Source organism: Cololabis saira, chromosome 14, assembly GCF_033807715.1.
Source record: "Cololabis saira isolate AMF1-May2022 chromosome 14, fColSai1.1, whole genome shotgun sequence".
Taxonomy (NCBI): domain Eukaryota; kingdom Metazoa; phylum Chordata; class Actinopteri; order Beloniformes; family Belonidae; genus Cololabis; species Cololabis saira.
The window spans coordinates 485,828-512,962 of NC_084600.1; the positions used below are offsets into that span (position 1 = coordinate 485,828).

General features: G+C 41.8%; 2 protein-coding genes across 2 annotated transcripts in view; both read right to left on the minus strand.

The window, feature by feature from the left end:
• Positions 1–433: 433 nt before the first annotated feature.
• LOC133459435 (CUB and sushi domain-containing protein 1-like) lies at positions 434–3,767 on the minus strand. The gene is made up of 5 exons (XM_061739353.1): positions 3,476–3,767; positions 3,102–3,266; positions 1,930–2,097; positions 1,653–1,853; positions 434–1,540 (listed from the first exon to the last, which is right to left on the minus strand). The coding sequence occupies exons 1-5, from the start codon at positions 3,573–3,575 to the stop codon at positions 1,527–1,529; spliced, it is 648 nt and encodes a 215-aa protein (XP_061595337.1). The 5' UTR covers positions 3,576–3,767; the 3' UTR covers positions 434–1,526.
• An 18,247-nt stretch (positions 3,768–22,014) lies between these two features.
• LOC133460186 (FRAS1-related extracellular matrix protein 2-like) overlaps positions 22,015–27,135 on the minus strand; it is a 122,774-nt gene continuing 117,653 nt past the window's right edge. The window contains exons 23-24 of the mRNA XM_061740755.1: positions 24,620–24,766; positions 22,015–22,750 (exon numbers count right to left, since the gene is read on the minus strand). Of these exons, the coding sequence (XP_061596739.1) occupies positions 22,202–22,750; positions 24,620–24,766 (696 nt within the window). The 3' untranslated portion in view covers positions 22,015–22,201. The remainder of the gene's footprint in view (positions 22,751–24,619; positions 24,767–27,135) is intronic.

Sequence of the window (27,135 nt, forward strand, 5' to 3'; positions counted from 1 at the left end):
ACAGTGAAGGAGGACCCAGATTTTGGCCCGTTTCTTGAGAGTGTGAATGGAGTAGCTGGAGATGAGCATGAGCAGACGTTCTGGGAGATCCTGTCTGAACGCTCTGGAGAGTACGCCAGGCTGGATGTGGGTGAGTTTCCTCCCCAGAGTTTCCGCACCACACGTCTGAGGAAGGCATAATGAGCTGTAATGGCGCAGGAGAATTGGTTGTGCTTTCACTTACTTCATCAGTAAATTGTTTAATGTGATTATTTATAAAAATTATCGGTATCTGCTTCTACATCTCTCTGCTCACAGGAATTGGCTGCTACACACCGAAAGCAGATGAGCACATTATCCTTAGGTTCGGCAGATGGACCCACAAAATGATGAGTGATTCTTCTGATGCGGAGGAGAATCAAGCTTGATCCTTCGTGAATATCATGGTTCTGCAAAACTGTGACGTTGGAAGTAACAAAAATGTCCATCAAAATAAAGCATGCATGGAATAGGATCTTGTTGAGTAATATGAGCAACAGTGACACCTAGCGGCGGCTTCTATCAATGCACACAAAACGTGCAAATGGTGAGGCTGTGCAACAAATTTCCCAAACTCCTTCAGCAGGTTCGCAGAATATAAAATATATGAACAAATAATCATAAAGAAACACAGGTTTTTGCATATAAATCTTACTTTTGCCACTTAAGTGCTACATCTACAAAGCATAGAAGTCGATTAAACTGTTCTCTTGACTAAAACAAGTTTCTTGTTTTTTTTTTGTGTGCATTTTATTTAGTTCATCAACTAACATTCATACAACAAGTGTACAACATATAAAAATAAATATCTGACTTTACAGCAAATCTATTTTCAGTTGTTTTCCCACAAATATGCTTTTAAAGTTGAATTTCTACAGCATCTATGAATAGCGTTTGCTGATGAGGTTTAAAACACTCTCACTCCTGACCGCAGATCTACGCCTTGTAACGAGATTAAGGTTTCAGCTCCTTCCTCAACAGATGGACTGAGAGCAGGGGCAGTGACATGTTAATCTGTTTCTTTTTCCATTATCATTTTTTCTTCCTTTCTCTTAAAAACATGCACATTTTTACCAGACACAGATTCTGTGAAACGCTGGTGGTTGAAAAGAAATTGTGACAGGAAATTATGTTGAGAAAAAGTTGTCTCAAAAGGGGTCTCAGACTTCAGTTTGACATAGTTACCTGGCACAATCACTCCGACACTTTTCAAGTGATTTCAAGTCATAATCTGTTTCTTTTTCTCCTTCTTGTCATCGTATATCATATTTTGAGTGAGGTTTACAATCCTAATTGACCCCAAACAGATATCACACTCAGAAATACACATCTTGTCATGGCTGTATACTTTTGCACATGCTTTCACATGTGTCAGAGAGAGCAAATTGAAGTCTTAAAACATCCAGGTTTTGGTCGATTGATGTATCCGAGCACTTGGATTAAACACTCAGAAGAGTCTGCATCTCCTCTTTGAAGTCTCCGTGAAATCAGCATCCTTTCCCTCTGTGTTAGCCTGCAGATACTAAAAATAAAGAGCCGTAAAGAGCCTATTTTCACAGATAGCAGGTTCACGTTCAAAGCAAGAATGAGGCTGATGCAAGTCTGCCCGAGCGTGTGGTGGGAAAGCTACTCACCGCATGACAAAGCGCAGTCACAAATGCAAGGGACGCACTGAGCGAAGAACCGTTTCCAGCCAGTCTCCTTCTTTTTACAGTTGTCAATCTGACTGCAGCCTAGTTTGGGTGGGCCGAAGTAGCTTTTATCTGCACACGTGGAGTTACAGGTCCCGTTCAGTTCTCTCTCATTGATCTCAATGCTTCCCCGTTGGCACATCCCTAAAGGCCAGGGGGAACAGGGAAAGGTTGGCAAGAGTCATGTGGGATATTACTCTTGTGGCCAGTGTTTACTCACGGAGGCATGTGGGTCTGGGGGTCCAGAGGCCGCTGGGCTGGCACGATCTGGTGGGGTTTCCCACCAGCTTGAAGCCAGAGCGACAGGCGTACCTCACCAAGGAGCCCACCCACCAGTCATTACCATAAACAACTCCATTGTAGTCCACGTCAGGCCTCCCACAGTTCACTGGCACACAGAAGAAACAGAATCAATCATAAAGCTTATTCCTGAGGTCTGTTAACACGACTCCCTGACTCTGATCTCCCCGCAGATAAAGTAAGTGGGCCCCAATTTTTTTTTTTGAAGACTTTATTTCGAACATGCAAAAAGTGTACAAAAAAGTAAAAAAACAGAATACAAATATATATATATATATATATATATATATATATATATATATATATGCATTTCTTCTCCTTGTGTTGTGCGCTAATATCTGTGAGTCCAGTTTGCAATTGACTGACATATGGTCAGTGTATAAACTAACCACCTTTAATGATCAAATTTCAGACTTTAGTCGTCTCTGCTTGTCAAATAGAATGCCCTTTAATTTGATTTGTTTTGAAAAAAAGAGTACAAAAAATGAAAAAAAAACAGAAGAGATATAGATATAGATACACAAATACTGTACGTATAATATAACTCAATATATCCATATACATACCTACATATAACATATCTATATCCATAATATACATCTATATACAGGACTGTCTCAGAAAATTAGAATATTGTGATAAAGTCCTTTATTTTCTGTAATGCAATTAAAAAACAAAAATGTCATACATTCTGGATTCATTACAAATCAACTGTAATATTGCAAGCCTTTTATTATTTTAATATTGCTGATTATGGCTTACAGTTTGAGATTAAGATTCCCAAAATATTCTAATTTTTTGAGATAGGATATTTGAGTTTTCTTAAGCTGTAAGCCATGATCAGCAATATTAAAATAATAAAAGGCTTGCAATATTTCAGTTGATTTGTAATGAATCCAAAATGTATGACATTTTTGCATTACAGAAAATAAAGGACAAAATATTCTAATTTTCTGAGACAGTCCTGTATCTACATATATTAATAAATGTTCATATCTATATGTTTATTTGCATCTGTATTTTGAATAAAATCTTTCTTTGTATCTTTTTTTAAATTGCAAATTGCACATGAACGTGTCATGTTAAACTCACCTCTACACAGGGACTTGTATCCGAACCAGCAGCAGCTGGAGTTTCCACAGCGGTCTCTCCTCAGCTCTTGGTGGCGCGCCTTGCAGCCTCCCACACAGATGGGCGCCGTCCCTGACCAGTAAGTGTAGTCTGCGAAGCCCGGCTGGGGAGTCCATTCTGTCTCACCTGCAGGAAAACACTCGTATTTGCTTCCTCATATTGCAACTGGAACTGGACAAACATCCATGTGATTAGAAATCCCCATTAGAAATCCTGCTGGTGTTGGAGGGGGGGCCCTCTATAAACTGCTCTCACAAACGCATGGAGCAGATGTCCTGACTTAGAGACCAGAACAGCAATGAAAATGAACTTCTGTGGGAGCGAGGAGGTCTTACCACTAACTTCCAGCTCTGTGTTCCACTCTGGAATCTGAGAAAACCCTCTCTGTAAGGACCCAAACAGCAAGAGAAGCAGCCTACTTAACATGTTGCTCATCTTCTGATGCCATTACTCTCTATGAAAAAGCTGCAGATGCATTCGAGAACAAACCACCAACACAAAGTCAGCAGCCTGAAGCCGTGAAGCGGCTCCGTAAGGACTGCGTCTGCTGCAGAATAAAGAAACACTGAAACTAAGCTGTGTGGGCTGCCTAATCTTCTACACACAGCTAAGGCTGTTTACTGCTTCATGCACTAGCTGGACTCAAGGCTTTGGTAAAGGGTTGTCATGATTTAAGTCACATGATGCATTTTTGCCAAGGATTATAGGAAAAAAGAGGGTGACTTGTGAGAACGTTGAATAGTTGCAGGATTTGTTCAGACCAGTATTTAGTTGCTTTGTTTTGTAAAGAAGAAACTTCATTTATTGTAGTGACAATTTTGTTATTCAGACATTGAAATGTATATTACAACTATCTTTTCCTCTTTACTTGCATAAGAAATGTTAAACATTTTGAAAGGATCAGCCATCATAGCTTCCACACAAAGGTGACCTGAGGTTGTTTAATTTATCCATCTAAACAGCAAAAAAGAAAAAAATATCTATATACAGGACTGTCTCAGAAAAGTAGAATATTGTGATAAAGTTCTTTATTTTCTGGAATGCAATTAAAAAAACAAAAATGTCATACATTCTGGATTCATTACAAATCAAGCTTTTTTTTTTTTACATATTTTACAATATAGCAAGCTTTTTATTATTTTAATATTGCTGATTATGGTTTACAGTTTACAGTAAGATTAAGATTCCCAGAATATTTTTTGAGATAGGATATTTGAGTTTTCTTAAGCTGTAAGCCATGATCAGCAATATTAAAATAATAAAAGGCTTGCAATATTTCAGTTAATTTGTAATGAATCCAGAATGTATGACATTTTTGCATTACAAAAAATAAAGGACTTTATTACAATATTCTAATTTTCTGAGACAGTCCTGTATATGCCCACATAAGACAAAAGCAGAGGGTTTGATGCAAGTTTTTGTATCGCTTCTTGTTATTCACAAGCCACAAGCCAGTCATTAACATGTTATTAAAATAATAAATCACCAATTCTATTCACAACAAGCTGGAGAGATAGAGGACGTCTGGGAACCGCCTCCACAACAACAAAACTGCCATCATTTCAAGATCGGATTCCCCTTTTTCTTGCAATGTTACAAAGGTGGTGGAGGACAGCTCTACAGACTTGTTTTGTGTGAGAAGGGAAGGAGAAATACTGACCACAAAATAACTCAAAAGATTCCCAACGAGAGCGAACAGATGCAAAAGTAATGTCACCCAGAGCTACTAATATCTGTGCAGTTTTTGGATCTTATACTGAAAAACTGAGATAATATTACAATTAACATCATTCAGACCCGCCAATACATTTTAGATAAATGAAAGCTGTATTGTGTTAAATTCTCATGTGAGTTTTGCAGCGCTACAGCATTTGCAGCCAGCAGGGGGAGCCGCAACGCAGATACAGAACACAGTGAGGGGGTGAGGCTGACAGGCCCTTCATGGTGCTGCACTCAGTAGTGCAGGGGTCACCAACTCAGTCACCCTCAAATAAAAATTAAATAAGAATCAAATTTTGGCATAACATTATTATTTGATGTTCATTGTTTATATATTTTTTTCCATTTCATTACAAAACTCAAGGCATTTTTAGCCTTGTGAAAATCTCAGCACAACATATACAATGCTTTATACCTAATATGAACCAAGTGGTGCCACAAAAAAAAAAAAAAAAAAATCTCGCGGGGCGGCAGGGCCTGCGGCCCGGGCTCCATTGGGCGCCGGGCCGGGGGATAACCGGGGTTTGGATGGAAAAGTCTGATGAGGTATTTTATTACACCCTCCCAGAAGTCTGATTATGATAATAACTCCTCTGTCTGTTGGAGAAACTGTGGGAATCGAAATGCAAATCATTACCATGTTTTCTGGGACTGCCCTGTCATAAAGAATTACTGGAAAGAGATACACAAAGCCCTACAGGATATCTTTAAATGCGAAATATTCCTCGAGAGTAAGACCATGTTTTTTGGACACATACCTCAGGACTGGCCAAAAAGAGGTAAACATTAATGAATATCCTGAAGGAAATGGTTATCACAGGAGATCCCAACTTTAAAGGTATGGATAGAAATTACAATGGACATTTATAAATTGGAGAAGCTAACAGCATTTATTAATCATAAATTGGAGAAATTCACCTCATACTAGGAAAACTGGGTCAACTACGTCACGCTCCACAGTAAATCCACTAAATTAACATGTTCCATTATTTAGTTTTACTGTAATAGCTTTAAACATAATCTTCTACAGTGCTCCAGTTGTTGCAAAATAATTTAGTTCATCCCTTTGTCTATTAGATAAGTGATTATTGAACTTACCCCAAAGCCAGTTTCCCCTGTGATGTGGTTGTTAATATCCACTAAGGCTTTGTCCACAGCTGCTGCCTCTCTTTCTACAGTCTTCAGGTTGTCATCTGTTATGTGTGGCGCTACGTCCGGCCAGAGAAACCCCACCCTGTCCGGTGAAAAGATGCGGCCTGCTCACTCCTCAGGTTAAGGAGGAGACCTGAGCTCAGTGCAGGGCCCTCCCTGGGTTGGTAGAGGACGGCAATGCCCAGGGGCCTCATCTATAAAGCTTGCTTGCGCAGAAAAAGCGCCTGAAAGTTGCGGAAGCCGCCATTTACGCAAAGCCTCGGATCTAAAAAGAAAAACTAACCGAAAAATCTGCGGATCACTATGGCAACCCTCACACTCCTGTAAGAATCTACTTAAGACATGGGGAACTGGCGACGCATGCGGTGAGGTGGTGAAATGCAGCCAGATATATGTCATACTCCCAGTGACTGCGTCCACATGCACTCAACAACCACTTTAAAACGCGAAGATTGGCAATAACACGAATGTGGACTGCATGTAAACATAGTCAATGTCATCACATATCAGACTTACAGATCCATTTACACCCAAGCCGGCACCATCATAGATCCATGTGTTCCACGAGTAAGCCATTACGCAGGCATTTGCAGGACGTACATATATCATACTCCCATCCTCAAATGATTGGTTAATAGCAGCGGTCTAATCATCTAATGATCAATCGTGACAAGGTGTGTGACAATCAGTCTAATTGCTGTGTAAGAATATAAAATGCACGGTGACAGCCGTGCGTAATGCTGCACAATGTATGCGCTGGCACTACTTGAGGACCACGGAAATGATTGGATCAGGATGGAGAGACAATTCAGAGATCATGCAGATTTCCTGGCCCATGATGATGACTGGCTAATAAGCCGATTTAGATTCCCAAGAGCAGTGCTCTTGGATCTACGTGCTGAATTGGGACCAGCTTTAGAGAGACCGACTCGCCGGAATCGCGCCATCCCGGTGCACCTGCAGGTGCTGACGACTCTCGGGGGCCCGAGCTGAAGAGAAAAAAAGAAAGTGTTCTGATTAAAATAAGGTTGGACTATATAACAATTGCGTTCATAAGGATAAAGTTTTAAACAAAATAAAAATTAAAGAAATAGTCTCTTCTCCCCGTGTGTATCTGCCTGTCATGCCGGGTGCGCGCATGTTGTGTTTACTTTTAAGCCTGAATTATGGTTCTGCGTTACACCAACGCAGAGCCTACGCCGTAGGGTACGGCGTAGGGTGCGCGTCGCCGCGTACCCTACGCCGTAGGCTCTGCGTTGGTGTGACCATAAATCAGCCCTGAGCAGCTCTGAGGGGAGGGGGGGGGGAGCGGGGCTCCGCTCCCGTCTTCGCATCGCTTTCGCACAGACAGTCTTGAGGATTTGCAATCACAGGCTGAGCCTACCGTTAGTTTTTAAACTGTAAAGTGGGGGGGACAAATACATGATTTTGAAAAGTGGGGGGGGACATATCCCCCCTGTCCCCAGTGGTAATTGCGTCGTGGCACTAATGGGCAGCAACGGCGTGCTGCCACTCACTCGCTTTATTTTATTGTATACTATTTATATACTTATTCTAACTTTTACTGTGACCACCAAATAATGTGGTTTTCCTGTCCTCCACATCATCTACAACATCTAGGTCTCCGTGAAAGTCAGTGTCACGGTGGCTTGATACCTCTCATTCATTCTGACGCCAAACAGGCTGCAGGAAGCCGCTGCGCATGCTCAGTAGGCTCATCCATATGCATTTATGGTAAAAAGTGGGCGTGTAGAGGGCGGGATATGAGGCGGATTCAGCTGCGCAGCCTTCCAGCTGGACTGTGATTTATAAAGCCAACATTGCGTGCAAGTGTGCGTGCACATGGTTTTATTGATCCAGATTTTTTTTTGTGCCCGCCATTTTCGGCTTTTGGGTGTACGTGCACTTTTAGTATGACTCCTACGCAGTCCATTTTAAATGAGACCCCAGGACTGTTACTTAGGTAGGAGCACTGGGTGATATAATGGGAAAAAATCGGGGATAAAAAATATTGAGAAAAAAAAATGATATTAAATAATGCAGAGATATAAACAACCTATCTGAGGTTGCTACACTAGTGCAAATATTCAACGCATATCGACTCGCAAATGGCATAAAGTCTCTATAGTGCATATAGAGTTGTGTAATGAGGATCAGGATACTAACTAATCAGAGTGCTTAACAATATTGAGAGCTGCCATTATAGTGTGATAATGTACCAAATAGAGAGAAACGTGTTAAAAGAATGTGTTTGTACTTCTAAAACACAGCAGGCTGAGTTATTTGCAACGTCCGAACTGAATAAAAGTTAACTCTGATATGTGGATCTACCAGATGGAGCTGTACAATGCCCCCAAAGAGAGAACATACACCTTTGTCTATTTGTTTTGATTCAGTAAAAGCAGATGGAGAAGTACACAACTACATTCTGCTAAAAGATACTGAAGAGTTGTTACAGTAATAAAAACAGGAGTTGCATCTCTAAAACAGCCAATAAATGATTTCTGCTAAGTTTATACAATCTTCATCTGGCTGTAAACAAGTTTAAAGTCAGACTGTGACAAAGAAGAAGACTTTGTTGTGGCAGGAAATCCCCAGCAGCTTCAGTTTAACAGATGGAGGCCGTTTAAGACCTAGTAGGGGGATTAGGAGCAACACATTTTTGAAAAACAACTCAAGTCCATAATATGTAAAACATATAAACTCAGTTACTTAATCTAAAAACCCCAAAATTACTATCAAAACTCTACAGGTTAATGTCCAAAATAGACAACTCAGTCTCTGCTCCGATCTCAAAATGGGAGTCTTACTTATCTCTTAACACTAATCAAATTTTTTGGTCACAAATATGTTTAAATACTTTCACTATGACCAAGAATCCAAACTTACAACTTATACAGTACAAAGTTCTTTACAGAACACATAATACAGGACAACAGATGTTCCAGATGGGTTTTGCACCCTCTTATATGCATGCTTTATGGTTTAGTGCACCTGTGCAGAGGTTCTGGATGGAGGTGTGTGAAGATTTATCCACATGGCTCAATTACAGAATTACTGTGTGCCCCACACTATGCATACTAGGTTCTTTATCGTGGGTGTGAATGGAGGACTGTTTGTACCATGTCCCGCTCCACACTGCTCATACAGTTGGTCATTCTGTCAGATTAAGAATGTTGACTGCTCTGGGGACAAAAGACTTCATATAAATATTTTGGTTGCCAGAGGAACTCTGTAGCGCCTCCCAGAGTTCAGAAGCACAAACTCTCTGGAGAGAGGATGGAGCCATCAGCTGATGCTCAGAGCTTTCCTCCTTGCCCTAGAATAGAATACTTTATTGTCAATATACCTGGGTACAGTGAGATTGAAAGCAGCATCACCTCTCCAGTGCAAGACAGTGCAAACAATAATAAATATAAGAATATAAGAAATATGAATAATATGAAAATATAAAAAAGGTTAAGGTGCATTTGAATAGTGAAATCAAGACCTGAGATCCTATCTACAGATAATAAACATATAGTTACACATGTGGTGGAATATTGCTCTGGATGGATGAGCGGTAGAAGGTCAGCAGCAGGTTGGAGTCCAGCTTGTATCTCCTGAGGACTCTACAGTGTAGGTGACCAAACCAGGCAGAAAGGTGAAATGTCAAGACACTCTCAATCATGGTCTTATACACAAGTTCTAAGACCTGCTGACTAACACTAAAGCTGTTCAGCTTTCTGAGTAAATAGAGTCGCTGGGAACATTTCTTGTAAATATACTCTGTGTTTCCAGAGAAGCTCATCTGGGAGTCTAGAACTGTGCCTAGATATTTGAAGTTCTCCACAGTTTCTATTAGTTGGCTATCCAGTGAGACTGGCAGTATAGTAATGTCAGGTTTAAACATTATTATTTCCTTTGTTTTGCCTACATTCATTTCTAGCTGGCTAGTGTGAACCACCCTTCAAGTGCCACAGTGTGAGCAAGATAGGCATCTAGGCCATGTGGATCTGATTTAAGTAACAGGGCAACCAAGGCCATATCTGCATACTTAATTGGTTTAAAACATTGCTCGTTGATCATAAATTCAAGCAAATTAGCAAATTAAAATACTCAAATTGCTCTACAGCATGTAAGAATGAAGACGCTGCTGCTTGCATCCTCTCAGTCCATCCTCTCAACAATACATACAATAGAAATACAACAAAAAACACAGGAGAATGCAGACACTGTTTAAACTCACCGTTGGCATTGAGGACACCAATATCCAGAGTTTCTGCTTTTTTCAGCCCGGTGCATACAGATGCTTATCCGACAGAAAGGATGTCTGCATCTCAGTACGACAGCGTCTTTGAAGATATCCAAACAACTTGCACCGGTTAGCTCTCCCTTCAGCACCACCAGGTGGTCCTGCGGAGGCTGCGGGCGAAGGCGCAGTGTGTTGCGTAGATCTGTCTCAACCAATCAGATTTCAAGCTCGTACTTCCAGCCTGGACCACTTCAAGTCAAGCTTTTAGAGGCCGTATACATTATTTCCTCCAGACAGGGCCGGCCCAAGCCTCCATGGGGCCATAAGCAAAATTAGATTTTGGGGCCCTCTATTACTGCCAATAATACTGATTATTGATCATTCACACACCCACTATAAACTTATTTCATGTTCTTCCCTGTCGTTACAAATACACTTGTAAAACTAGATGTAAGAACTTTTTGTTGTAGTTAGATTGTAATCCACAGTGATTAAGACCATGGAAGCAACAACAGATTAACAAACTTGCAGAAAAATCTTTCAATTAATATTTTGCAAAGTCAGCAACTGCCCCTACTGTCCACACAGAGAAGCAACAGATAAAAGGTCAAAGAGCTGCATAGTTGCAGCAGAGTTGTTTCCATCATCCTACTGTCAGCCTGGCAGTTTTTACCATCTATGGTTTTTAATCTGAAATGGGAGCAAATTCAGCTACAAGCGCGGCCTGGGGTTGATTTACACACAAGAATATAAAGGTAATTTTGGATGATTTACAGCTCTGACCTTACATTACCGAAGTAGGGACCAATCCAGGTCAAAGGTTTAAGATCGTTTTAACGTTCTGCGTTTGCATACGTAGACAAAAAAAAAGAAAACAAATCCTTCCATATTCAAAATCAGGAAATCCAAGTCTTAGGAAAAGGTAGTCAACAATCTTTGTATATTTAAAAACTTTGTTTTTGCTTACTGTTCTTAAACTTGATTTGTTAAAGAGTTTATCTAAAATGTTACATAAAATCAATTCCTGCTACTTTTTATATGGCTGTTGAAGTAATTTTCTTGTTTGTGTTTTCTGTAATTTATAGTGTATTATATACAGTATACAGGCATTAAATGTGTCAAATTCAAACATTGCACCAAGGTCCAATTACTGTAGGTTTTAATGGATCAATTCTGCATTTAATTTAAAGCAGACCTATTATGAAAACCAGGTTTTTTCTTGTTTTAACATATATAAAGTGGTCTCCCCTCACCCTGCCAGCACAGGGAAGATAAAACCCCATGGAATTCTGCAGGGTCTGCTCCCCCCCCTGACTGAGTCTTCCAGTGTCACGTGATTTTTTTTGAGCCATTCTGAATCTGCGCCTAGGGTGACGTCACCCTAGGCGCTCATTTCCATAGGTTCAGCCTCGGCTGCTGAAACCACGCCCACAACCAGCGCTCTACGCCGGCTGGAGCTCCAGCCAGTGTTTAGCAGCGGTGGCTGTTTCCACAATGAGGGACAGTTAAGATGAGGTTTTGCATCGACACTTACCCTTATAAAAGGATCAGTACCAACAGCACGGACCCGCCAACTGCACACGAGTCAGCGGTAAGAACGTTATTTTTTTATGTTATTTATATTTGTCTACAAGTATGATCTTTGCATGGGCTAAGTATTTAGCTTAGCTCGGAGCTCCGGGGCCGCTCACGGACCGGACCGGTGAGGAGCCCCGACGGGTACCGTAATATATTTTTCTTCTGTTCATTTCAGATCTTCCAAGCAAAAGGCTGATTTATGGTTCCGCGTTACACCAACGCAGAGCCTACGGCGTAGGCTCCGTGGCGGGGCGCGTGGGGCGGAGAAGGAGACGCTGCTCCCATGGAGCTGCGCCGCAGAGGCGGCCCCGAAAACCCGTCTCTGCCCGAAGACCGGGTGGTGGTTCCTCCGGGAGGAACCGCCGCCCGAGCGGGAGCCGAGCGTCGGCTGCCGCTCGGGCAGCGGGCTCCGTCGTTTACTGTTGAAGGAACGCGGCCAGAGAGCTGCGGGCTCTGCCCGTCGCAGCTGATCAGTTCTCCTGGTCTCATTGATCAGTCTCGGATGAATGCAGAAACGGAGGATGGAGATTTCGCTGGGTTTGATTAATGTAATAACTTAAATAAAGCACAATCAAACTAAGTTTTGCTCCCGCTCTATTTTTAAATACCACACTTGTATGCTTGTGTGTGTGTGTGTGTGTGGTTGTTTGCCTTCCTGTGTGAAGACGAGGTGACTAAAGGCTGATTTATGGTTCTGCGTTTCACCAACGCAGAGCCTACGGCGTAGGGTACGCGTCGATTTAACGCAGAACCGTAAATCAGGCTTTAAAAGGAACCCTGGCTATTAAGACATGTAGTCCCAGAATTAGCCACAATCGTTCTCTTATACAAAAATATGTTGTTAGAAACACATAAAATAATCTAATTGCTTTAAAAATCTACAATGTTTATCACATATTTTGACCTGCGGGAGGCGCCATGTTTTACCTGCGCAATACATTCTTGGGGCGATGACGTAGAGCGGTGGCTCTGGGAAGATAAGCCGCGTTAGTTTAACTGGGACAGGTATCTAAAACATAGATGAGCAGCACTCTTGTCATGCTGAGTGCCAGGCTGTGTCTAATTGTTTGTTTATTGTTTTGGAGTTGTTGTGTTAACCATTTTATTTGCATGTTTTTGTTTTGTTAGTTACTGTTTGAAATGTTACCTTTTCTGTGTTTTGAGTTGACATGCAATTACCTTTTGTTTGAGTTGATTAGACACAGCTGAACACAATCAAGCAGCAACTGAATCCTGACAGACAGCTGCAGTGGCCAATAAACCACTGCAGGCTGGCCCCCCTAGACCAATGGTGAACGAGGGGAGGGTTTCCTTCCCCTTATATATTCAAGGCAGACATTCAAGCTGGGAGATTGAACGGACGGACAGAGGCCTACAGGATACCTCGTTGCCGGAGAGCCCCTGCAGACCCAGACAGACCACAAATACAGCAGTGTATTGGAGGCCTTTGGACGTAATGGCAGAAGTAGGAACTTCTGCCCAAATGCTGTGAGTTTCCCTAACCAATACACTGGCTGTTGCCTGCTGAACCACGTCGTGATAGCACGTTAAAATATCCTGTGGTTGTAGGGCAGATTGCTGGCTCTCTTTCTTTGCTCCAGGGTCTGATTGTCGACCGGAGCTGTACAGCAGAGGATCCCTGTTGGTGCGGGCCTTGCTGCCAAGGATTCCAGAGGGGGCGCAAGAGGACCGTCTTTTTGGACAAGACAGTGGACCCCGGAACAGATTGACTTTGCGACTGTTCATTTTTAACCTTTTTAAGGATTGGCCATTTTAGTAAACAGTTCTCCCCTTTTAAGGACATTTTCCCCACCCCGATTTTATACAACCTTTGCGCAATAAACGTTTGTTGCTGCACCACCTGCTTTTTGTTGTGGGTTACTAAGTGCTGCTCACCCTCGAAAGTATTTAATTGGGGACTAGAACCACCCCTTTGACATTTGGCGTTGTTGGCAGGATTTGAGTTTGTGAGCAGTGCTTGGTACCCACAACATATTTTTAAAATGATGATGCCAATCTATCCTGGTGCCCCTTGGGTGCCAAAATTCCAAGGCCCAGAGGGTGATTTAAAATATATGGAATGGAAAGAACAAATCAAAGGCATTTTAGAGGTGCAAGAATTAACAGAACCACAAAAAGTTGCAATTGTTTTAGGGGCATTGAGTGGGGAGGCCAAACGGCAAATTAATGTTTTAGACCAAGGGGATCGTGATAGGGCTGTTAAAATTTTTACTGTATTAGATGCACTTTATGTAGAGAGGGTCCCACTGTCAGTTTGGAGGGCACAATTTTTTGGATGTGTTCAAAGACCGGATGAGCCGGTGCGGGCATATGTGTTGCGTTTGAAGGAACTATATTGTAAGCTGCGGCAGCACAACCCAGATGAGGCCCCTACTGACTCTCACCTGAAAGACCAGTTTTTGTTGGGCCTTGAAGAAGGGCCCCTGCTCCAAGCCCTAAAGAGGTTTGCCCGTCTTAATGCTGATGCAACCTTTGCCCAAATACAGCAAGAGGCCTTGTTGGAGGAGGAGCAACAAGGAACAAAATGGCCGGAGGTTACATGTGCAGCAGTAGGCAGGTCTAACTATTCTGAATCTCGTTCACAGACTGACTGGAAGCAACATCTTAAGAGAGAAATCATGGAAGAAATGATGGGCCAACTAACAGACTGGAAACATGACCTGGTTAAAGAACTTAAGTCATGGGCCACGGGTCCATCCCAGACCAGCCAGGCAACTCATCATCCTGAGGCCTACGCCCAGCCACAGTTTAGACCCAGGCGGGCTAAACCTGGTAGCCCCAACATGTGGGATGAGAATGGTAGGCCAATTTGTAGGCAATGTAAACAGTCGGGCCACATTGCAAGATTTTGTAAAAACTCCTCAGAGTCTAGCCTAGGTTTAAACTAAGTTACCCTGCTACCGAGGCCCAGGCGGTGGGGTTAACAGCTATTGAACATCCACAGAGGGCCACTGAACCTTTTATTGGTGAATGTCCAACAGTTAACTTGTCTGTAGGGGGTGTTAAACTACATGCCCTCTTGGACACAGGTTCCCAAGTCACATTAATGCATCAGAGCTTACTCACCCAACACTTTGGCCAACATACCAACAACAACATGGACACTGACACCTCTTTTCTGAGACTCAAAGCTGCTAATGGGCTTAAAATCCCTTATATTGGTTACGCTGTCATGGATTTTGAGATAGAGGGAATAACCATTCCTGGCCGTGGCATAGTTATTGTGGAGGATGGAACCACATCTTCCCATTTGATAGTGGGAATGAACGTTATCCAACCTTGCTGGGATGCTGTTTTTCGAGGGCCAGGGGGCCCAGTGTCCTTTTCTTGCCAGAATCCAAAGTCACAGCGAGCCTGGAAAGATGCATTTGCTGTCTGCCAGAAGATTGCTGCCACCCCTGCAGATGGGTTCCTGGGTTACGTCCGGCCAGCGAGACGCGAGGCGATCCAGGTGCCAGCCAGAAGCGAAGTGGTGGTGTGGGGCCGCGCCCGAGCCGGTCCATGTCGTAAGGACTATTTTGCACTTGTAGAGGGACACCAAGAGCTAAGTACTGTGAGTATCGCAAAAACACTGGCTGTGGTAAAAAATGGCAGAATTCCTGTACGAATTCGTAATTTGAACCCATTTAGTGTGTCCCTAGATCGCTACCAGAAGTTGGGCAAGCTGTTTTATGTAGAGGAGATGGATGTGGTGGGAGCTAAGGATGTGAGCTTGACCCCGGAGGCTGATGGTGCAGTTGAAGTGGGTTTGGTTGAAGCCTGTGTTAACACCATGGAAAGTGAACAAGATGGCGTTTTTGACCTAGCCAACTTAACAAGTGGACTAGACCTAACTGAAGAAGAGCAAGGCAAGCTGAAGGAGCTTCTTAACAAATGGGAGAAGGTGTTTGCCACCCATGAGGAAGACTTTGGGAAAACGGGCACTGTGAAACATATGATACATACTGGTGAGGCTAACCCTATTGGAGAGCGTTTCCGACCATTGCCACCTATGATGTATAAGGAGGTGAGAGCACTTCTATCCGACATGCTTGAAAAAGGGGTAATACGTGAAAGCTCTAGTCCATGGGCAGCACCTATTGTATTGGTGAGAAAAAAAGATGGAAGTTGGAGGTTCTGCGTGGATTATAGGAAGCTGAACTCTGTAACCCACAAAGATGCTTTTCCCCTCCCTAGAATCGAGGAGACACTGACCTCTCTTACCAAAGCAGAATGGTTTACTACCTTGGACCTGGCGAGCGGGTATTGGCAAGTGGAAATGGACCCTGAGGACCAAGAAAAAACTGCCTTCACTACCCCACTGGGTTTGTTCGAGTTCCAACGGATGCCTTTTGGTCTTTGCAATGCCCCTGCCACTTTCCAGCGTTTAATGCAACAATGTCTTAGTGGCCAAATTGCAGAATCTCTGCTTGTATATCTAGATGACATCATAGTGTACTCCCCAGATTTTGCACCTCCTTTGACACTCTGCAAACTGGATCAAAGTTCTGTGATGCACGGGAGATCTGCAACAATTATCAATGTTGTGCGCATCTTACCACTGCATTAGGCTCCTGCGTAGACGGCGTAGCCGGGGCTTTAGAGCCTGCAGCGCACCGCCATCCGCCATCTACTTTTTTGTAGGTGCGCCGTCACCTTAATGTTTAGCTGTGTTTTGATCTGTGTTTCTGGGTGTCAAAACAGTGTACGGGGGCCAGCAGGAGCCACCGTCTGACGTCACTACCCAGAATGTAAACAACAATGGCGACCTACTAGTTAAATTATATTTTCAAATTTTATAAAAACGAAGACATCAAAAAGGTTTTTTTATATCACATTGTTATAATTGATACCAACATTTATCTTTTAAGACCTACATGTCTTAATAGCCAGGGTTCCTTTTAAGATCCGTGTAACTGAATGCCAGGCTTATTCTCCTCCCCTGCTACACGTCATTCAAGCAGCCAATCAGCACAGAGCCTCATTATCATACCTCCCCCATCCCTTAGAATGGAGCACAGAAAAAGGGTTTAGAAGCGGTAAAACTAGTGACAGGGCCCACAGGCTGGATTTCTGATTTATGTAGAAAAAACAAGCTTTAGATTGTTTTTAAGACATTCAAGGCCTGTTTAAAATATACATTAAATGCCATAATATGTCCCCTTTAACATATATAAAGTGGTCTCCCCTCAGCCTGCCAACTCAGAGAAGGAGGAAAGCAACCAAATTCTGCAGTGTCTGTACACCCGCCCGGATAAGCCATCCAGTGTGATGTGGATCTACGAGCCGTACGGGCTAAGACGCTGAATTTCTAATTTATTTACCAAAAACAATCAAAAGCTTGTTTTTAAGACATTCAAGGCCTGTTTAAAATAGGTATTAGATGTCATAATAGGTCACCTTTAAGTTTACATCTCCTGCCTCTAGTCCGCCTCTAAAGCTGTGCATAGAGATAAAATCAACAGCCACCAGCAGGCACCAGTAAACAATATTTATTTGAATTACATATACATAAAAATCCATTCATAAAAATACACACAGTGTGGTTATCAAGTCTGATTGTGCGGAATTGTCATACAGATGTGGGTGACTGGCTGTGGAGTATACATTTCATTGCATAGCTTATTGGCATGTGAGGGATGTGATGCAAAAAGTGCATTTGATGTCAGATATGGTGTTATTTCCTAATTCATCAGGGCCAAAAACATCACAGCTGGGTTTCAGCTAGATTTTAAACCGTCACATCTCTCATTCATCTACGATCCAGCTCCTTCTAACCTATCGTCATCATCACATCAGGTTACCCTGATAAACATCAGAAATATTCATACAGTGATGACTAACAGCACCATGATAAGACAAACACAAACACTGATCTCAGGATGTTGTATATTCACAGCAGAGTAAGACACAGGTTTAGTAATACATAATAATACATTTCACCAGTGATGTCAGCAAAATGTTGGGATTATACCAAAAGGTTCACATGTAAAGTTTTCCATGGTGGTCTGTAAGCAGCTCTTTTCTTTGCACCGTTGGGCTGAAAACATGAGTGACTACGTTTACATGCAGTCAAAATTCGGGTTAAGGTCAATATTCCGGTTACTGAAACATTGGGAATAATCTGTTTCCATGCCTGAGCAAACAGGGTTATCCCTGTATACATGGTAATTAATCATTTGGGATATCTGGATCAAACCAGCGACGCACAGAGAACGTGATGACCCAATTCCCGTCATTTCCGCTTCTTCTTCCTGTATCCAAATCCAAAACAACAATAACAGCAGCACGGAGGATAATCAACAGCCCAGTAGAAGTCGTTTTGTTTCTTGTCCCTGTATTTCGCCTTTTTCAGCGTCTTCCAGCGGAGCTTGATCTGGTCTGGCATTCGTACAAATCCTGCTTCGCGCAACTTTTCGCTCACCTTTTTGTAAATCTGGCTATCCCGGTACTTTCTACCGTCTACAAATGCCAAAATGTTCATATCCTTCATTACATTTATGAAGTGATTAGTCTCCTCCTGGTCTTGTGTTTCTCCATGTTTATAAGAACTTTCTGGACTCAAAAGACCAAGATTCCTTGCTCCTTCCTTGCGAAAAGAACATGCGCAGAAAACCAATTCCTGTTCCTTTTGATGGGGATATCCCGTGTGAGGTTAATTCAACCTTTAAACTTGTTTTGTCCTTATGAAACTGTCACATGCTCTGTCAAGAGAAGTCACAGCAGCCACTTCCTGATCTACTCAGGTTTTGGACTGTTCTGTGACAGAGCTGTCCACTGTAATGTCAGGAATCAATCACTGGTTATCACTTCCTTCCCATTGTCCACTGTCTAATTGTTCACTATTCATTGTCCTTATATGGTCATTTCCTGTCAAGTTTCTTAATAAAAGCATAATGCAGAGGGGAGGACCTTTGGGAAGCATTTTGCTGTCAGGGGCTCTGCCCCTGTTGCGTTGCTCTCCCCCCTCTGCAGAAGTGCGTTAAAAACCCATTCTAAGGTAGTCTCTGTGTCTTTCCTCGTTATGAATTTATGTAATGTTGATTTAGACCCAACACCCGTTAGGCTGTACATGACCAAATATTCGGGTTAGAAAAGGAGTAACCCAGGGGTCATATTCGGGTTGTTATTCAAAGGGGTTATTGGTGTTTACATGGCCGTGTGCAACCAGGTTATTGCTAATATTCCGGTTAGAAAAGGGTTATTGACTGGATGGAAACGTAGTCAGTCTGAACACTGCAATGGTGGGAAACACTAGTGACAAATGAAGCTTAGAGAAACATATTGTGAGAAAAACACGGGCTTAATAACTGGATCACTTATTTGCACCAAGCTAGTAACACAAATGTTGAAAGTGGCTCTGTAGAGGTTCTGCCTAGTCAGCAGTAGGGAATTGTGTTACAACACACAACCCCTTCTCTGTAAAAGAAATAACTCCTGAGATGCAGTTCTTCTTCCATAGACACTTTAACTAATGTTTTTTTCTTAAAAAAAAGAGCCAATACTCCTTGTCCAGTTTAAATAAATATGCAATATGTAAACACATGGTGGATCAACGGCAGTGGGGAGAGATAATACAGGAGACTATGACGAGCAGTAAACCCACAGAGTAAATGAGTCACAGAGTACAGTGTTTTAAAAAACAAACACACTTAATTCTAAATTCAGCAGCAAAATATAGTAACGCTACATGTTGGAAAGCGTAGTTCACCCCAGAGGGAATATTAATATACTCACGCACAGTAGCTGCAGGAGTTCAGTAAGTCCCTTTTATTTTCCGAAACAATACCATTTTCATCTGCCTATCAATGCAACCGTGAGAAAAGTGACAGAAATGGTGGACGCTTGAGTCTCTAATATCTTTATCCAGGTTCTAAAACATAGTTTCTAGAATTACTTTGCAAGTGACAGAAAACAAGGAGCACCGAAGTGCTGGAGCCACAAGTGTTAGCAGACATGTTGGTCCGGGAAATTAAATGGCCCTTTTGCACTAGTCCTTACCTGGCCAGACTCGGCTCGTCACGCCTCTACCCGTTTTGTCCCCGTTTGTTTTTCCACTGCCAGGGGAGAAGTGGGGAGGTTGGGGTGAAGCTGCTGTGACGTACTCGATTGCGCAACCGCTTTGTTCATGTCGGCGCTGATCAGAAATCAGCTGGAGCCGCGAGCGGCTGAGAGTAAAACAGCCCGTCTAGATCCCTTTTTTAATTATCTCGTCAGCCACCAGGTTTATGAACATCTGCACCTCAGAGTTGGATCACCAAACAGACGTTTTGTGCTTTATAATAAAATCGCAGCGAGTCGCGCTCGCGCTCGCGCTCGCGCTTCCTGATTCAAACGTTTGGCGGCCCCGCCCCCCGACCAATCAGTGGCGCGGAGGGTGGTGACGTCAGAAATAGTCCCGGCTCAGCCCGGATAGAACCTCGCCAGAATGGTTACAGAAAAAGTATCGGCTTGGAGCGGCTCTACCCGTCTCAGCCCCTAGTGCAAAGCGCAAAACGGGGCCGTGGCGGGTAGAACCGAGGTGAAGCGGGACTAGTGCAAAAGGGCCATAACGTGCCGAGTAGATACTTTTTCTGTAAGTCAGAGTCAGACGTCTGAGTCAGGAGGCGGAAATCAGAGAAAGAGAAGCTCTGACGTCTTCTTGTTCATTTTATTCCACCAGCAATGGCAGCGGAAAAGTCTGTTTCATGTTCCAACTCTGAGGTGCAGATGTTCATAAACCTGGTGTCTGAGGAGAGAATTAAAAAGGGATCTAGACGGGTGATAAGGAATGACCAGATCTACCAGGAGCTCTGTCTCTTCATAGCTGCTCGGGGCTACCAACGGACTTTTCAGCAGCACGAGACAAACAAACAAAATTAAAAAGCGTCACCGCTTGAAGCTTCTCTCTCTCTCATTTTTTAAGCAGCAGCTTCGCTCCAACCTCCTACTTCTGCTCCAGGTGCTGAATTGTTATGGAAAAGAAACCAGGCCGAGTTGAGATGAGTAGAGCCGAGTAGGTAACAGTGGAAAAGCGCTAAAAGTGGAGGCGAGCGGCCCCTTTAAGCAGCGTGAGCCAAAATTCTAGCTAGTTTTTCTTTGTTTTGCTGGAAGTGCATTTGTAGCAGCACATGTTTGACCTGGCTTGCGTGACAGCGGCCTTATGAACTATGTTCACCGGGTGACTCGGACGCTCTTGAAGGAAAGAAAACACTTTCTCCAGGCACTTCAACTCCATAAAGTCAGTAGGAGCAGTGGGACGCGTCATGCTAATTAGCCTATGCAGACATCCTAATTGTTTTCCAAATAATTTCTCCAGGTTCCTTTAGGATTGGACTCCGATTTCCGGAGGGAGGGGGGTGCAGAAGAAACTGCTTCATCATGGCATTGGAAATGTAAGCACCCGGGCAGAGAAAATAAACATGTGATGCGGTCAGAGCAACATGCACGTGTGGTGGAGGGCTGTTGGGTTTTCAGTAAAAACTTGATAATCCAAGGTGTTATTTGCAACTCTGCAGTTGCCCTCGGATGCTCCTTTGTGAGTCATCGTATAAACCCACCCCTTCCCACTTACAATTTGGTTGAGTTTGTTTTAAACCAGTGGAAATGGCTGTGCATGAGAGGGGTACCAGACCCGTTTCATGAGAGCAGGAGTTTGGCTGGCCGAGCTCACGCTTCTAGCAGTAAGTGCTGGAATGAAAAAGAAAACAGTAAATAGGGTGTTTTACTGTTCAAGCTTGAATGAATTCAGTGTTGTAGAAATATCCCCCATTAACAGGCACACCTAACAAATCATTTCATCTTCATCACACTGCAAAAACTCAAAATCTTACCAGGAATATTTGTCTTATTTCTAGTTAAAATGTCTCATTTTTAGTCAAAAAAATCTCAATACACTTAAAACAAGAGTCATCACCAGAAAAATAATTTGTTATTTGACAATTTTCAACTGTTTCAAGTAAATTTTCACTTGAAATAAGTAGAAAAATCTGCCAGTGAGACAACATTTACAGTATCTTCTCATTACAAGCAAAAAAAATCTTGTTCCACTGGCAGATTTTTCTACTTATTTTATGTGAAACAGGTGAAAATTGTTGTTTTTTCCGGTGTCTTGTTTTAAGTGTAATGAGATTTTTTTTACTAAAACTTAGACATTTTAACTAGAAATAAGTCAAATACAATAATATTGTTAAGATTTTGAGTTTTTGCAGTGAGTAAATAGGGTGTTTTACTGTTCAAGCTTGAATGAATTCAGTGTTGTAGAAATATCCCCCATTAACAGGCACACCTAACAAATCATTTCACCTTCATCAATTTTTGGTGATATGAAATTATTTAATATGTTTAGAAGAAAAAAAAAGTATAAAAGCTCCACGTGTCCATCAGTTCGTCCCTGCGTTCAGACCTCTGAGCTGTTGTGGCAGTCTTGCATCCTCACCACCAGCATGGGCTCGGTGCTGACGGAGCCTTTCACCACCTCCTGCACCCCCTCCCTCCAGCCCTCCTTCCCATCCCTCTGCGTGGATCTGAGCACCAGCGTGACGGTGATGATGAGGAGGACAGTCAGCAGCAGCCCCACCAGCGCCCCCACCACGGTGACCAGACTCTCCTCTTCCTCCTCCGTGTTCAGCTCACCCCGTTCCAGCCCGCCAGCAAACAGCTCATGCGACCCCCCCGACCTCCTCTTCGTGCGGTCTAAGGCGATGTGCATAATGTTGGTACCACGGCTGTTGTCTATTCCAATGTCTTGGGCGATAGCTGGGATCTCATCGCCGGCCGACCTCCTCCAGCGATCGGCTCTCGCACTTGAAGACGTCAAGGCATGCTCATTGCTGGAGGACACGAAGGAGTGGTACTCAAGGCTTCGCTTTCCCACGCCTCTGTTGGCGTTCTCTTTGGAGCGAACTGTGTAAATGGTGTGTATGAACCATTCACGCCCCGCAGCGACCTGGGGAAGAAAGGGCAGATCTTAGGAAAAGGTCAGATCTTAGGAAGAGGTCATACTGTGTGAGGTTAATCAAACTTTTGAATTAGTCTTATCCTCATGAAACTATCTCATGCTCTGTTAACAGCTGTCCCATTGTCCTTTAGGGTTAACTAAAGGTTAGCCTGGACCATCTGTTCAAGACCCCCATGAAGTTCCTGTTTTAGTCCGGAAGGCATTTGACCCCAGTGACCCATTGCTTTTTAAAAACTTAAGTTTCTGCATACCAGGATTAGTTCCTCTTCAACTGAAAATGTCACATGTGTGACCTTTTAACCCCGATGTCTGTTACCTCTGTATGTTTCCTGTTTTCTTCTAATTGTCCATTGTCTACCTTATATGGTCATTTTCCTGTCAAATTCTCAATAAAAAGCTCATGCAGAAGAGGAACCAGCGTAGCATTTCGTCGAGAGCATCCATAGAGAGCCATGTTGCTCTGCAAAGCTCCGACTTTGCTTCCCTTTCTGCAGAAAGCGCCTTAAAAATCATTCCAACAGTCTGTGTTTTTCCTCGTTATGTAATGTTGATTTAGGGACCCAACAACTGGACAAATGATCTGGGACTAAAGTTGGAATCCTTTTATCAAGTAACATTAGCTTTGTTGTAAGATGATCATTTTATCACCCTCAAAACATGCTACATACTACAATGCCGTCTCAAAAGAGGAAACGGGAGCAAAAAGACAAAGTCAAAGAAAAAACGTCAAATACAAAATGTCTAAAGAGCTGGATTCAGACCAGCATGCCAGCTGATCCGCTAAGAGAAAACTGTCAATCAACTATTTTCTGTCATTCATTTAATATGAAGTTGGTCTTTTTGTAGGAGCAGTTTTAAGTTGGATGCAGACGAATACCTACAAGTGACTATTTCTGTCAGTATTCGTTATCGCTGCATAGTAGTGTGAAGGATTTCATTAAATAGTTTGAAAAGCTAGAATCAAATTTGAGTGACGCTATTAAACAAGGTAAACGTTTCCAATGTGCAAACGCTGGGTTTAAAAATATTTTTTCTCCAAGACTGAATGCGACACATACCGTCCAATGTTTGAAATGTAAATATAATTTTATGAGCAATAACATCCGGGCTTATGAAGTTTGTTGTGGATTTTTTATAATTGTTTTGATAATCTGTAGATTTCACACATGTAAAACGAATATGTTTTAGCTCAAATTGCATGAAATCTTAAGATAAAAATCTAAAATCATGACAAGCACTGCCCTGTGAAACGTCAGTGCATGTCCATGTAAAGACCCTTTCCTTGCACACCAGAATCAAGGATCTTCTGGTGTACACTACTATAAAACAAAACAACCATCCCAAACCAGAGAAAGGTTTAGATATCCATTAAACTCTTCTCATCATAAAGTAAACCTTTTTTAACTTTAGTAAATCAAAGGTATCTGATAGCTATGGCAGTGTTTTTGTTTTCTTTTTCTCCTCTTCTTTTTTCTCTTTTTATTTGTCGGCTCCTCAAATAAATGAGCATGAGTGTGTTTGTGTGTGTGTGCTCCTGCAAACATTTTCATGTGTGGTTGTTTGCATGTGAACTTTTTCAACAAAAAGTGTTTGCATGTGTATTATAATCTATCTAAGAGAGGGAAAAAATGTGTCAGAGTTTGTTAATGTGGCAATCAAACTAGAGAAAAAATAAGACTTCCTAAACAACTGTGGAAATTAGGAGGCTAGAATTTCCTCCATTCATATTTGTTCAACTGAAAAGCCCTTGATATTAACATAGCTCATTAACCAGCAGCCAGTCTTCAACTAAATCCGATTCATAATTTGCTGTGGCAGAGTGTTTGGTTGGCATAAGGAGCGGGAAGCGCTGCAGACCTGGAACATGGCTGTGGAGTCCAGCCTAAAGCCGTCCGATCCTGGCTGCCTGACGAGCGGCAGGGCTGACGGCTCGTCCACTGCCAGCACAGCGTTAAAGCTGACGTCACCAAACATGCGCGCCTGAGTCTCCGGCTGAGCCTTGTCCTGTAGGGAGTGTGAGGAGCAAGGGAAAAAAGTGAAAAAAAACCTTACTTGTGTTGTGGAATTTCATAAATTGCACAAAGTAAAGTACAGATCCTTAACAAACTACAACATCGGCAGAGGTGTCAACCTTACTTAAGTAGAAATTTTGGTTATCTATACTTCACTGGAGTAATTATTTTTCAGACGACTTTTTACTTTTACTCCTTACATTTTCACGCAATTATCTGTACTTTTTACTCCTTACATTTTAAAAACAGCCTCGTTACTCTATTTCATTTCGGCCTTTAAAAAATAACTATCCAGTTAAATTGCTCCATCCGGATAGAGTGAATTTGGTTGTGGTTGTTTCAGATGTTCTTGTCCAGTTTTGTTCTTACATCCGTTCCCTCAGATTCCTGCAACTAAACTTGGATGTACATTCCAATAAAGGTTAGGATAAATGATAACATGCCTCTGAAGTTTGACTTTTTGCACCATTACAATACTTATAGGCAACTAGTCATCGTATCTCCTGCTCTCTGAAACACATGTTAATGCTCAATAGTACACATATATGGTTCTTTAATATATTTACATTATACTAAGATACATTCATTTTCAATGGCTTTTGTCCTTAATGGCTTTTTTCCCCCTTACATTACTTTTACTTTTATACTTTAAGTAGTTTTGAAACCAGTACTTTTATACTTTTACTTGAGTAAAAAACTTGAGTTGATACTTCAACTTCTACAGGAGTATTTTTAAACTCTAGTATCTATACTTCTACCTGAGTAATGAATGTGAATACTGAAGACACCTCTGAACGTCGGTGAGCTCGAGATGACCTCTAAACACACTCCATTGTATTTTTTTCTTTTCTTCTTTCAAAAGTGTGCAAATAAATCAAATCAAATCAATCCTGCTCCCCACAGCTGTTCACCTTTCATTATAAAGCACTGTTTCTTCAGAGTCGGGACAAAACATGTGCACTGTAGAAAAGTCTAATTCAAATAAAAAGTAAAGAAATGTGTAACAATTGGCATGCTTACAAAGTTAGATCAAGAGGAATTCTGAATGCTGATGATAAGTTTAAGCCTTAAAAAAAAATGTTTTTGAGGGTATTTGTTCAAATGTATGACTAGTAGTAAGCTCACCCATGTTAATTATTTTGTCACAGTCAAGGGGTCTCAGTATTCAATTATTAAAAAAAACTTCAAAAACCTCTTAAATTGTGAGAAAATTCATATTAAGTTAAAGATAAGGGTTAAAAGTATTTAAGACAACATAGAGTTTTAACATAAAAAAAGATTTTCCATAAAAATATGGCCATCGAAGTTGTGTCACACTTTTTGTCAACTCCATCATCGTTTTCATTAACCTCATTTAAATCAGATAATAGCATGGTCAGCTATTTCCCTGAGGACCCCTTTTCATTCTCCTGGCTGTGGTGAATGCAGCAGTAGCACACATGCTCTGGTAAGTTTTACATTTTTTGATATTTTAAACAAACAATGTTAATTTTTCTATGGTCACAGCCAGAAAATATCAACTCCGTGTATCCATTGTGAAAGTTTTAAAAAACATTAGTGGATTAAATTTAAGTATTTTAGTGAAGACATGTTGACAGCTAGCAACTGACAAAAAAGTAGCTAGCTAGCTGCAGTGTATTTTTGCGCAGAGGAAAAAAACATGCCATTTCGTCAACTCCGTCATCGTCAACTCCGTCACTTTTTATCGATGACGGAGTTGACATATCATTTTATTGTAACGTTAATGACAGTTGTTATGACTCAAGATGTATGTTCAAGCAGGAGGAGTAATACTCTGTTCAGTAAAGTAGGTAGCATATCCTCAATAAATTTTAAAAGATAAATTGTTCTCCTTTGTCAACTCCGTCATTTTTTGTCAACTCCGTCATCACGAAATCAGCACAATGAAATGTATATTTTTGTTATTTTTTGGCGGGAATCAAATTCGCTTTTCAGATTTTTGTTGGTACAGTAATAAAGTATCATCAGATAAACATGTTGTTTTGTCTTATTTACTTTTAGAATGTTTTCAAATACTATTAAAATCAAATATGAAGTATGAAAATGCAAATATTTGGGAATTCCTGTACGAAGAACCCTGTGTAATTAAGCCAGAAGTATTTATATTGTATTTTCCTGCCTATTTCAGTGACTTAACACTATAAGAACACAAATCAGAATGTTAGATTCTTGTTGGGATGGAATAATAGTAATTAAACACTTTTTAGTGTCAGTGACGGAGTTGATAAAAATCAAGGCATTGTGGTATATACAGTATGTGAATTTGTCAAAAATACATAAATACCTACAGCCTGCACCTTTATTTGGTTAAATAGCTCACATCTTGATCTTCCTGAATAT